Raw genomic sequence first — 11,970 nt, forward strand, 5'->3', positions numbered from 1 at the left:
TACACAACATATAAGGCTGATTTAGCTAAAATTATTTCTGAGATTATTTTTACACCCAAAACAAAAGCACATTCCTCTGAAGATGACCATATCCATAAAAAATCATTTGCAAATTTATTCGAAGACTCGAACACTTCAAAAGAGATTACAGGTTTTGTCACATTGAATCCAAGAGTCTTTCCTGAATTGCCTCCCCTAGAAAGCAATACAAGATGGCTGCTTCCATCAAGCCAAATCGTAAGAGGAAAGCTGTCGCGAAAAGCAAGAAAAAGGGATGGAAAAAAGTCGATATTTCCGAGTTGGAAGATTTTCTGGAAGATGAGAGGCTTCAAGAAAGAACTGGGTATGTGATTTCATAACCGATTAAGCTGACATTCAGGTTGTGAAGTAGCCACGTGACACCAATTTCACAACACGTGTTCTCTGTGTTAGTAAACAGCCCAAAGCTCGCTTATACTCAACACAACCTCACTCAGTAATTTACACGTAAAAGTACTGAAACAGCTTCGCTTGTTGGACCCTCAACGTGTTTCATGAAAGAACGTTATTGAACGCAACTAGCATGACTAGCCGATGACGGTTTGTTTTTCATTTTTTCAGTGGTCTTGTAGCAGACAAAACAGATGACACTCTGTTCTTCGTTGACAAGACTGTGAAAGAAAAGCCTAAAGAGGAAGATGATGACCCAGATCAAAAAGGCATGTCAAGTAGCAACACTCTCTCGAACCAACATTGTAAATTATGACATTACACGGATTTATTATCTATTGCAATTTGTCATGAAAACAGCAAACTTCATTAACCATGTTATCAAAATCATGATTTATTATGACATCATTCAAAACAGTGTAGTAGTGGTAAAAATCATTTAAGCATTGGCCCATGATACCAAAGGCCCATGATCATGTTATATGACTGTAGTATTTCTAAAAGCTGCCGTGGTCTAGTGGTAGAGCGTCCGCCCGGAGAGCGGAAGGTCCCGGGTTCGAACCCTAAAGACGTTAAAAGATGGTACTTCTTCTTACCCTGTCTGGTGCTCGGCATTAAGGGACTAAAACAAGGAATGGTCGGCTCGGAGTCAGTATACTGTGTCTGAGTGGGGTATTCATGTTAAACTGCGGCATGGTATCACAGTGTGCTAGCACTATAAATCGTCATCAGTCCGGACTAGTACAAGCAGCCACACACACACGTGCATGCACGTGGCATATAAATGCAATAATCTTGGACGCGACGTTAAACCCCATTTCACCTCACCTCTAAAAGCGGCATTCAACCCAGTCCTCACACCTTGTATAAATAACCACATTGACAGCTATGATGTACTTGATTTCATTTAATTATAACATATTTGATGTCTGTTTACAACATAGTTGGAATATGATCATTACAATTTCAGCATGATCAAATAAATAGTGTGAATCTTTTGGTTTAAAAAGATATTTTAAAATTATAACTATAAACAGCAGGACATGAACATGATGTAGAGTTAGTTAACAGCTTGTTAAAATGTCATCTCAACTATGAATGTATATGGTATATCTTTTTTCTGTTCCGTACAAAAAGTTATTTAGTATTTCAACTGACAGGTGTTGTTCAAGTTCCTCTGAGGAGAAATCAACGGAAAAACAGGTCACTTAGATGTTTCAATAACCTTGAACCTGACCCACACACCAAACCAGCTCATATGTAAGTATCCAACCCAATTCCAACCAATTAATTAAATAAAAGAGTCTCTCAGATCTGTAGTTGATTACTTATGTTTTGTGCATTTCATCACGTTCATCAGTGTTCATGTTTATCATGATTTGAATCTAAATTTATAAAACATGTTATTCCTAAATTCCTAAATTATTCCAGATCGCATTGTAAGTTGTTGGCTTAGGTGAGGGAAACATAATTTGATGTACCATGTTTGTGTGAGTCAGTGTACCCAAAGCTGACTCCAGGCATAGAACACATTGTTATGCACTATCAGGATTACAACATGATGCAGCTGTCAGTCTTAACTGGATATCTTTGTCCCATATAGTTGCAGCAGTGGTGTAAGATCCATGTTGTGGCCCTGTGGGGATTCTGATCCCAGGTTAACTATGGTCGGGGGGGGGGGGGGGCACGGGTGGCCCAGTCGGCTAAGGCGCCGCGATTCACTGTGCGTGTTGCGTCGCTTGGGCACGCCAGAAACCTATGATTGTGGGTTCGAATACCGGTTTGCCCTGATTATATTTCTAGGTTTGTCAGCACCATACCCGTGCTCGTGGGTTTCACCGAAGTGGTAAACGTCTTAGACCTGCATCACTTCGGGCTTTCCTCCCACATTAAGCCGACACGCCGTGATATAACTGGAATACTGTTAAAAGCGGCGTTAAACCCAACTCACTCACTCACTCACTATGGTCAGGCTTGGTGACTTGAATAGTGTATCATCATAGCCCAATTGGTTGATACTCACAAAATCAATCACTGCTTTATCTGATCCAGGTTCGATTATTTAAAGGCTGCTGTCATATAGCTGTTTAGCTTCCATTGTGAGTTAAACAACAAACAAGCATATATTTGTGAAAGTAAGAAACGATTGGTCCTACTTTTGTGTATCGTCTGATAATATAGCATCAAATTAATCATGTTTTTAAATGCATCACTCTTCCTACAAAGTTAGTGGTAGAAATTAACCAAGAAAGCCTACTAGGCCAAATAGTGACAACGAAAAGCAATGCCCTTGAAAATGTTTCAAACTCTACTTGCCATTAGGATACCTTTAACATAAACACAACTGTTCAGACTGGCATGCTAGTGCTAATTTCTGTAATCAAGCTGGGGATCCTGGGTTATTATACCCGCCACAAAGTGGAAGGGGGATATAAGAATGGGTGCTGTCCGTCCTTCCCTCCTTCAGTCTTTCCGTACTTCTGTTAAGTTTTGTTTCTGGAGCAGAACTGAAAAAACTGAAAGATATTTTAACCAAACTTGGCATATAGATAGGTCTAGTGGTGAACTGGTGCCTCTTGATAGTTTGGGATTTTTGAAAAAAATACTTTTCGAGTTTCCATGGCAATGACTTGACTTTTGGTGGTAGTGTTTGAAAACCATAAATTTTTTCTTGCCTTGCTCACAACCAGACATGTCATATTGGTTGGAGATACAAGTATTTCATGCTTGTTTGTGAGAGTCATGAAATACAGGAGTGTGATAGGCACATTGAACTGTGTTTGTTGAAGACCTCACAACATCAGGACAAGGCCGAGGCTGTCGGTGCAGGAGAGGGACAGGCTAGCCAACAAGAAGCCAACAGCCAAAGAGCTGCAGGCCCAGAAACAGAGCACGGATGCCCGAGCAGAAAGGATAAAAAACAGAGTGGGGAGATGGAACTTGAAAGTGAACGCTGATTTGTGGGATGGTGAGTATTGGAGTCTTGTCTTAAACAGTGAGGGGGCCATGGGTGGCCCAGTCGTCTAAGGCGCTGCGGTTCGCTGTGCAGAGTTGCGTCCCTTGGGCACCCCAGAAACCTATGATTGTGGGTTCGAATTCCGGTTCGCCCCGATTATGTTTCTAGGTTTGTCAGCACCATACCTGAGCTCCTGGGTTTCACCGAAGTGGTAAACGTCTGATACCTGCATCACTTTGGGCTTTCCTCCCACATTAAGCTGACACGTCGCAATATAACTGGAATACTGTTAAAAGCTGTGTTAAACCCAACTCACTCACTCACTCATCATGTTCCTGTTGCAGACCAGACTGCTGGCCAGGAGGATGAGGATGAACACTACCGCCTGGTCACCAAGAAGAGGAGAGTTAATGTGAGTATAGAGAGGAGTGGGGGATATGGCGGAGGAAGAAAACTATCTTCTGTCATTCTTGATTGCAGGGGGTTGTCGGGTAGCCTAATGATTAAAGCGTTCGCTTGTCACGCCGAAGACCCGGGTTCTATTCCTGACATGGCTACAATGTGTGAAGCCCATTCTGGTGTCCCCTGTCGTGATATTGCTGGAATATTGCGAAAACGGCGTAGAACCATTCTCACTCACTAATGTTAGTAGTAGAGAGGGGCGGGATATCATGGATATTGTGGAGGAATAGAATTATCTTGCGTCAATATTGAACACATATCATGTCTTTGTTTTCATTATTGCTTTCATACAAACGTGTTGAGAGTTCATTAATCATTTCATTTATCAAATTATTATTCATTGTGGAATAAAGTCACCCGGAATTATATGACGCAGCTTCTGGATATTGTGAATAAGGTTTTGTGAACAAGAAAAATCTGTCTGTAAGAGGTATTTGTCTGTGTATGACATGCACACCACGCATGTGCCAGAACCTAGAGTTATGGCCCATGCGGAGATTCCGGGGGAGAATTTGTCTTATGGTACAAGGTGACTAAATTGATTTGTGTGGTCAGGGTAATTGTCTTGGATGATTGCATATCATTGTACTTCATTGGGATGGGAGCTAGTGACATCAATCACTGGATTGTCTGGTCCAGCCTCAATTATTTACAGACCACTGTACTGTAGCAGCAATATTGTGTGTGCAGCATTAAACAACAAACCTACCTATGACTCCAGTGTCGTATCATGTACAGTCGAGGCTGTTGTGTCGACGTTGAAGAGACCCATGTAAATACTTCGAGTTATCAGAAGTTCGACACAACCGAAAATTATGAAGAAATACGCAGGGACAAAGCTTTCGAGAGTCGTCAGTTTGACACATCATAATTCGACACAACACTGTTTACCAGTACCAATAGTATGTAACTGCTTGTATTGCAGGTGCCATCTTACTATAACAAGAAGCCAACGAGTCTGCCAGCAGTCGAGGTGCCCCATCCCGGAGCCTCCTACAACCCAGCATATGACGACCATCAGGTAAGAAGTGTGGCAAACTAAGTGGAAAAGTGAAGTCGCTCTTGTCATAAGCATCATAAACCTGATCGCAGAGTACTGGCAATATCACACTTTCAGGGGGTCCTTAACTGCAAGATTAAGTAATTATGCCAGTACTCCTCAAGGGCCCCCTCTGAATTTACACTGTAAGAACATCACATGGTGGTGCCTCACCCCAAGGCCTCAAACAGCCATCAATGTCCCCCTCGTTCTCGGTCAAATTCAGATCTTTTACTCTGACATGGTATGAGAAGATCTGATGACACCTCTATAGAAGATAGCACCAGGTGCACTTTCTCATCAGCCAATCAGTGAGGCATCTATATAACTGTTAAGAGAGCAAAACAGACTTGAAATGTCCAAATCAAGGTTGTAAGGAAATAACTCAAAATCAAATTAGTAATCTGACTTTTGATTGACTCAAGGACCCAGTTATGTTTAATTGAGATTTGGCAGGTCAAATGTTGATGAGGATTTACCTGACACAACCTTTGGAGATGTCAGATCTTGATGGAGAGGTATTGTATTAGAGTGAACGATCTGATTATAACGAGATTGTGTCCCCACTAATTCTTCCACAGTAAACACATCATATACCTAAATGCCTATCAAAGACCACATCATATACTGTAGTCTTGCCAAACCCGATGTCTGTGACATGTTTTGTCTGAGTGCATTCAAAGCCTGTGTCCCAGGAGTTGCCATGGTTACTGCTCCTGTCTCTGCGACCCTGCCAGTCATGTTTGCTCTCTGTGCAGGATCTGCTGTGGAAGGCCCACGAGGTGGAGGTGAAGAAGCAGAAGGCCATCCAGAAGCTGTTCAACGCCTTGGATGCCAAGTTTCCATCTAAACACGATGCACCAACACAGGTACTGGTTGAACCTTGATGAGACGATATTTCAAGTACTGGTAGCCCTTGTATTTTTATCTCTCGCCCAACAAAGTTGGCGGGGGATATAGAAACGGGCTCCTTACGTCCGTCCGTCACGTTTTGTTTCCGCAGCATAACTCAGAAACCGTTCAATATTTTTTCCATGAAACTTTGCAGGTCTGTCAAGTACATGCTGAACTGGTGCCTTTTGCTATTTAGAAATTTTAGAAATTTTTAATTTTTACGTTTCCATGGCAACAAGATGGACTTAGGTTCAAAACACTTCTTTTTTTTTACAATTTCCAAGACAAGTTCCACCTTGGTTAAAAAAGGTTAGGGTTTGTTTAGATTTAATTATGTCATACATTTTGCAACAGGGGCAGGGGATATAGCCACGTTAGTGGCAAACTCTTGTTTAATTTTGAAACAACACGAATTATAATCACCTCCTTGAACATGTTCATTGAATATGATCTGTTATGGATTGACACTGTGATGTCATGCTGGCTTTCTTTTTTTACATGTGTCTCTGTAGGGATTGGTCCTTTGCAACAGCCTATGTTGTACGAAGCGATTAAATGTATCAGACATGTCAGATGGTCAGGCTTAGGGACTCGGTTGATAGATTGTCATTGTTGCTTATAATAGCAATCATTTGATTATCTGGTCCAGATTGGGTTATTTACAGACTATAGTTATGTAGCTGAAATATTGCTGAATACTGCATTAAACTTGTTATGCAATAGTTCTAAAAAGAAAAATACTTGATTCTGATTGCTCAGTCAGAGGTTTCAAATCACAATAACCACCTCTGATTTAAATGGATTAATTGATGGCTACATTACCACAGAAACTAATATTTATTTAGGAGTACCTTTTTCTCAATCATTGTCGACAGGAATTTGAAAATAATGATGCATACAATTACAGGTTAAAAAATGCAGAGTTGCAGTTATAACACTTCAAAGTTGGGGGCAATACATTTTGGGTAGGAAATGACTAAAAGAGTATTTCAAGCAAATATTTTGAGATTTGGTGTCACAATGAGTGGTGTGCTGTGTGATTTAGAACTTCACCTTGCCAGGTTTTCTTAATTCTCTTTGGGGTCTCCACTTCATGTTAGCTTATGAAGTAGCTCTGCTACACTTCAATTCCTTTCATATGTGACTAAAGTACGACACAACACAAAGTTTGGACATATAAAGCACCCTACTTTGGTTAAAGGCTGTCATCAGTGTTTCCTAAATTCAGATTGGTCACCCACTCCAAACATTGGGCTCAGCCTATGCCACTTCACTGAAAATCTTTGCTGATAGCAAAGAGTTCACGGTTTATTTTATCATGGAGATAAACAACTATCAGTGTAGAGCTAGGTTACCTTAGATTTATCATTGCTACTCTTGATCTCCTAAACAAATGTGTGACGAAATAGATGATACTGATCGGTAGTCAGTATATTGCATAGATTAAGTAGCACAACATCCACCTGGAGTTGCGTCCCTTGGGTATGCCAGAAACTGATGATTGTGGGTTTGAATGATATAACTGGATTACTGTAAAAACGGCGTTGGACCCAACTCACCCACCCTACCTGGGGGAACAGGTGGTCTAGTGGTTTAATGTACTGCTGTCAAGTGCCTGATTAAAACCCTATGTCAGCAACATGTCCATGCTTGTAGAATTCTCCATAGTGGCATGATAATATTGCAAATGTCATTCTAGTGTGTTTGCACTTCTGATGGTAAGAAGTGACAAAATGTATATGGAATTAAGGATCGGTGACCTGGTTGATTGCTTGTCATTGTGTTTCATTGATGGGATCGATGCTCATGATGTCGGTCACTTGATTATTTACAGGCCGAATATGGCTGAAATATTGTGTTGGGTGTTAGCAACAAACAATACTAACAAAAAAGGGCATCCATGACATCAACTATAGAAGTGTTGATTGCAACGAGAGACACTGGGAAGAACTGAAATCACAATTCAATGGCACATGCAAGTGTACTTATAATAGCAACAAGAGTACTCTATGGTTATCTGTGATGGAAACAGGGTTGCCTGTGAGGGTTGCCTGTTATGACCTGTACTGATATCTTTCAGCAAACATGGCTGGAAGAGATGTCTGCCGGGCTCCACACAGACCCCAGTCGGGAGGACGAGGTCGCTTTGCCTGCAGAGGACCTTGACAAGATCTCCATCAACCCTCCAGTCAGGAGGGAGGACCTCAAGACACGGAAACAGAGACGGAAGGAGAGGGAGAGAAGAATTGAGGTTTGTTACTGCTGAGAAAAGTTCTGTTATGTACCCCTGGGGATTCAGAGTAGGAGTATAGGTCTGAGTTACCTATGCGTCTTGTAAGAACACTTCTTATTGGGTGGTCCGACTCGGTGACTTTGTTGACAACTGTTGAATTGTCTGGTCCAGACTTAATTAGTTACAGAACTGGAATGCCCTTTGAAGGTTCGGGGTAGAATAGGTCTTCAGCAACACATGCTTGCCATAAGTCAAACTATGCTTGTCGTAAGAGGCGATTAACAGGATTGGGTGGTCAAGCCTGCTGACTTGGTTGATGCATGTCATTGTAGCCAAATGTGTGTTGATTGATGTTCATGACATCAATTACTGAATTGTCTGGTCTAGACTCAATTATTTACAGACTGCCATCATATAGCTGGAATATTGCTGAATGCAGCGTTAAATAAAAAAGAAAAAATCATATCTTGAATATTGTTGAGTAAGTCATTAACATGATTAACAGTGTTTTCTTTGAAATATTCCTTGTAGAAGTATAATAGGCACAGAAATGACAACATATGATTCTCTGGCATTTCCTCAATGGCCCAAAGTCATAACATACTAGCAAGCACCTCCAGTCCAAAAACATTTACTTGACCTTGATCATAATCACTTCTCAGACTACAAGTTAAGGTGCAACAAGGCCTGAATAATACAACCATTCTTTGAGGAAAGGAGTTAGGTTGGGTGTGAGTGTTGCTGACAGCAGTATAAGAGCAAGTATCATCTTTTTTTTTCAGGCGAAGAGATTAGCCAGAACCAAAGTGGTAAAGCAGAAGAAGAATGAATTTAACAGGTATAGTCTTTCATGAGAGTCCTACGTTGACTTGTCAACCTGGTCTTGATGTTGATGGTGCTAGGCAGATGTAGCATCGATGCTTGTAAATGGCTATCTGATGCATCAACCAATGTTTTGATTTATCTGTGAAGATCCGGGTTAGAATCGGTCTTCAGCAGCTTGTTGGCAACTAACAGGATTGGCTCGCTGACTTGGTTGATGCATGTCATCACATCCCAATTGCGTGGATCAATGCTCATGATGTCAGTCACTGGATTGTCTGGTCCATACTTGATTATTTACAGACTGCCGTCATATAGCTGGAATATTGCCAAGTGCGGCATTTAACAACAAACAACCAATGATGCATTGTGTCGAGTATGTTGCTGGTTGATGTCAGGGATGCATTGTGTCGAGTATGTTGCTGGTTGATGTCAATGATGCATTGTGTCGAGTATGTTGCAAGTTGATGTCAATGATGCATTGTGTCGAGTATGTTGCTGGTTGATGTCAATGATGCATTGTGTCGAGTATGTTGCAGGTTGATGTCAATGATGCATTGTGTCGAGTATGTTGCAGGTTGAAGTCCATAAAGAAGGAAATACGTAAGGAAGAGTTGGCAATGGAGGAACGCGCCAAACGTAAAGAGGAACAGCTTGAGAAGAATAAAGACAAACCCAAGAAGCTTGGCAAACACAAGTATCCTTGACATTACAAGTGGCGCACTGTACAGAAATATGGGCTGATTCAGTTGCTCAGTGTTGAGGCTTGTTATTTGTTTTCACACAAAAAAGGGCCTGAAATTCAGTGAAGGTTGTCAAAAAGAAAAACAAATTTCAACTTCCAGATTAGTACTGCCAGTAATGAATGTTAAACCTGCATGTTTTATCATGGCAAGTTCCTGAATGATAATTGTGTTTGGGTTAAGATTATATACATATCAATCACCATATCTTATGAACAGTGGTTATAAATTCCCATGTTTTATTCATTTCACCTAATTGTAAAACAGTGAGCACAATTTTTCTCTCTTCTAATTTCATAGTTTCATGTGTTGACGTTCTCGTAAACCAACTAAAAATATATAAGGCCTTATAGTAGATGCATATCCATGACTGTTACTCCTAAGGTGAAGTGAAATGGTGTTCAACATTATTGCACTTATCATGCTTATAAGATTATGCGTGCTTGCATGTGTGCATGCAGACTTGTGCCATATTTTGTCCCGAACAACAGGCAGGGTAACAAGAAGTTCCATCTTATCGTATGACATGACCAGGGAATCAAGACACCAACCTTCTGCTTTCCATACCGTTGTAAATAAGACTTGTAAATTTTGAGTTTTACAAGAGCTGGGTTACAGAGCTGAGGTGTGTCTTGTCATCTGTGGAGGGTTTCCGTAGCAAAATGTTACCCAGTGCTTGTCATACTTGACTCGAGCTATGACACAATCCATGATCTAGCCACATTGGCTGCAGCACACGACATGGACAGATCACCTCCTCGTTGCTGTGTTTAACATGCCACACATACAGAAGTGCACTTGCTATATAGTTGTAGGAATTCTTTTACAAGAAGAGTGACTATTAATTAGCACAAACTTAGTTTTTATTTATACAGCAAGTCAGTATCCTTGACCTGACCTAGATATGTAGAGCCTGACCTTGACCTTAAGCTTGGCGAGGAGTTGCCCGGGTCACTGAGGTTATTGAAGGTATGTTTGTTTTGAAAATGCATATGTATTTAGGAGATAATCATACTGTGTCGTCAATGTAGAGCTAGGTTACCAGTAGATTTAATCTTAAATTGTTAGTTTCCAGTGTGGTGTCTATTATTGTGTATGTGTACTGGTGTGTGTGTGTGTGTGTGTGTGTGTGTGTGTGTGTGTGTGTTGCATTTGTTCTTTAGTAGCATCTGAGTCTGGTTGTTGAACAATGTCTTCTGCTGCAAGAATAAAATTTGTAACACTTGTATTTGAGGATGGTCTCATCTTTAATCTAGCGACATTGAATGCTTTCCTTCTAGCCTGAAGGCTATCTCATCAAGGACATGTTCCACAGTCTACAGAAGAGGAACATCATTGAGACGAGGGAGAAAGCCAAGTAAGTGTTATTGTTGTTCATGATCCTGTTCCCTACAGAGATTCATTGTCCCCGTGCCCGTGAAGATTTGGGGTTAGAATCCGTCTTCAGCAACCCATGCTTGCAAAGTCAGCTATGCTTGTCGTAAGAAGCGACTACAGGATCAGATTGTCAGACTCGCTGATGAGATTGATGCGTTTCATTGAATGCCAATTGCGTGGATCAATGCTCATGATGTCAATCACTGAATCATCTGGTCCAGATTCGATTATGTAAAGACCACCGTCTTATAGCTGGAATATTGCTGAGTGCGCTGTTAAACAACTAACAAACAAACAAGTCCTTGTCCCCTGTGGAGGGCTGTTGTTAGACCCAGGCCCCACGAAGCAATCTCAGTCGTTATGTCTGTCTTCATTCATTGTTTAAGTTTGGCAGTTAGCATCCTTCTTGCGCTGAGACCATTTTGTGGAACAGGACCGGGCTTGTATAGTGTGTCATCGTATCCAGATAGGATGGATCATGTTCACACTTCAAAAACACTGGAAGCTACACCACTGCAATATGGCTTAAATAATACTACTGTGGCATAAGCTTCCTACTTGTGATGGAGGTCTTTCATAGATTTCACCTGGCGATTCCGGGTTAGAATAGGTCCCCAGCAACCTATGCTGGTTGTAAGAGGCAACCCTGCGTGAATTCGGGGTAAGAATAGGTCCTCAGCAATCAGTCAGGGCCTGTGACTTGGTTGATAGTGCGCCCACAGTAATTGATGTTCACAATATCAATAACTGTATTGTCTGTTCCAGGCCACTGTCAAACTGGAATATTGCGGAGTGTGGCGTTAAACAACAGACAAACAAACAATTTTCCTAGATAATTGTCACTATATTACTGAAACAAAGTAATGCTTTATTTCACTTCGCTCTTTCCTAGATACTGGGTTGTCAGTGAATCTTTTCTATTTTGCAGGAAACCAAAGAATAGGCGACCAAAGTTCTTTGAGAGGAAATCACACCGAGAAATTACGTGAGTGTTCTGTATGTGAAAGAAGGAAGA

At 41.1% G+C, this 11,970-nt stretch overlaps 1 protein-coding gene across 1 annotated transcript; it reads left to right on the forward strand.

Moving 5' to 3' along the window:
* The first annotated feature begins 204 nt into the window (after positions 1-204).
* LOC139443236 (ribosome biogenesis protein NOP53-like) lies at positions 205-11,944 on the forward strand. The gene is made up of 13 exons (XM_071224208.1): positions 205-343; positions 601-698; positions 1,590-1,689; positions 3,219-3,397; positions 3,730-3,797; positions 4,773-4,868; positions 5,645-5,755; positions 7,861-8,031; positions 8,796-8,851; positions 9,413-9,532; positions 10,481-10,547; positions 10,859-10,935; positions 11,884-11,944. The coding sequence occupies exons 1-13, from the start codon at positions 213-215 to the stop codon at positions 11,942-11,944; spliced, it is 1,335 nt and encodes a 444-aa protein (XP_071080309.1). The 5' UTR covers positions 205-212.
* Positions 11,945-11,970: the final 26 nt, after the last annotated feature.

The sequence above is a fragment of the Haliotis cracherodii genome, unplaced genomic scaffold, assembly GCF_022045235.1.
Source record: "Haliotis cracherodii isolate W230 unplaced genomic scaffold, xgHalCrac1.p SCAF_5, whole genome shotgun sequence".
NCBI classification, from domain to species: domain Eukaryota; kingdom Metazoa; phylum Mollusca; class Gastropoda; order Lepetellida; family Haliotidae; genus Haliotis; species Haliotis cracherodii.

Bases quoted from the DNA above. Each gene is read 5' to 3' on its own strand.
- LOC139443236 (XM_071224208.1), top strand. From the start codon at position 213: ATGGCTGCTTCCATCAAGCCAAATCGTAAGAGGAAAGCTGTCGCGAAA. The intron at 1,690-3,218 runs GTAAGTATCCAA...TGTTTGTTGAAG, and splicing joins CACACCAAACCAGCTCATAT to ACCTCACAACATCAGGACAA. The intron at 4,869-5,644 runs GTAAGAAGTGTG...CTCTCTGTGCAG, and splicing joins CAGCATATGACGACCATCAG to GATCTGCTGTGGAAGGCCCA.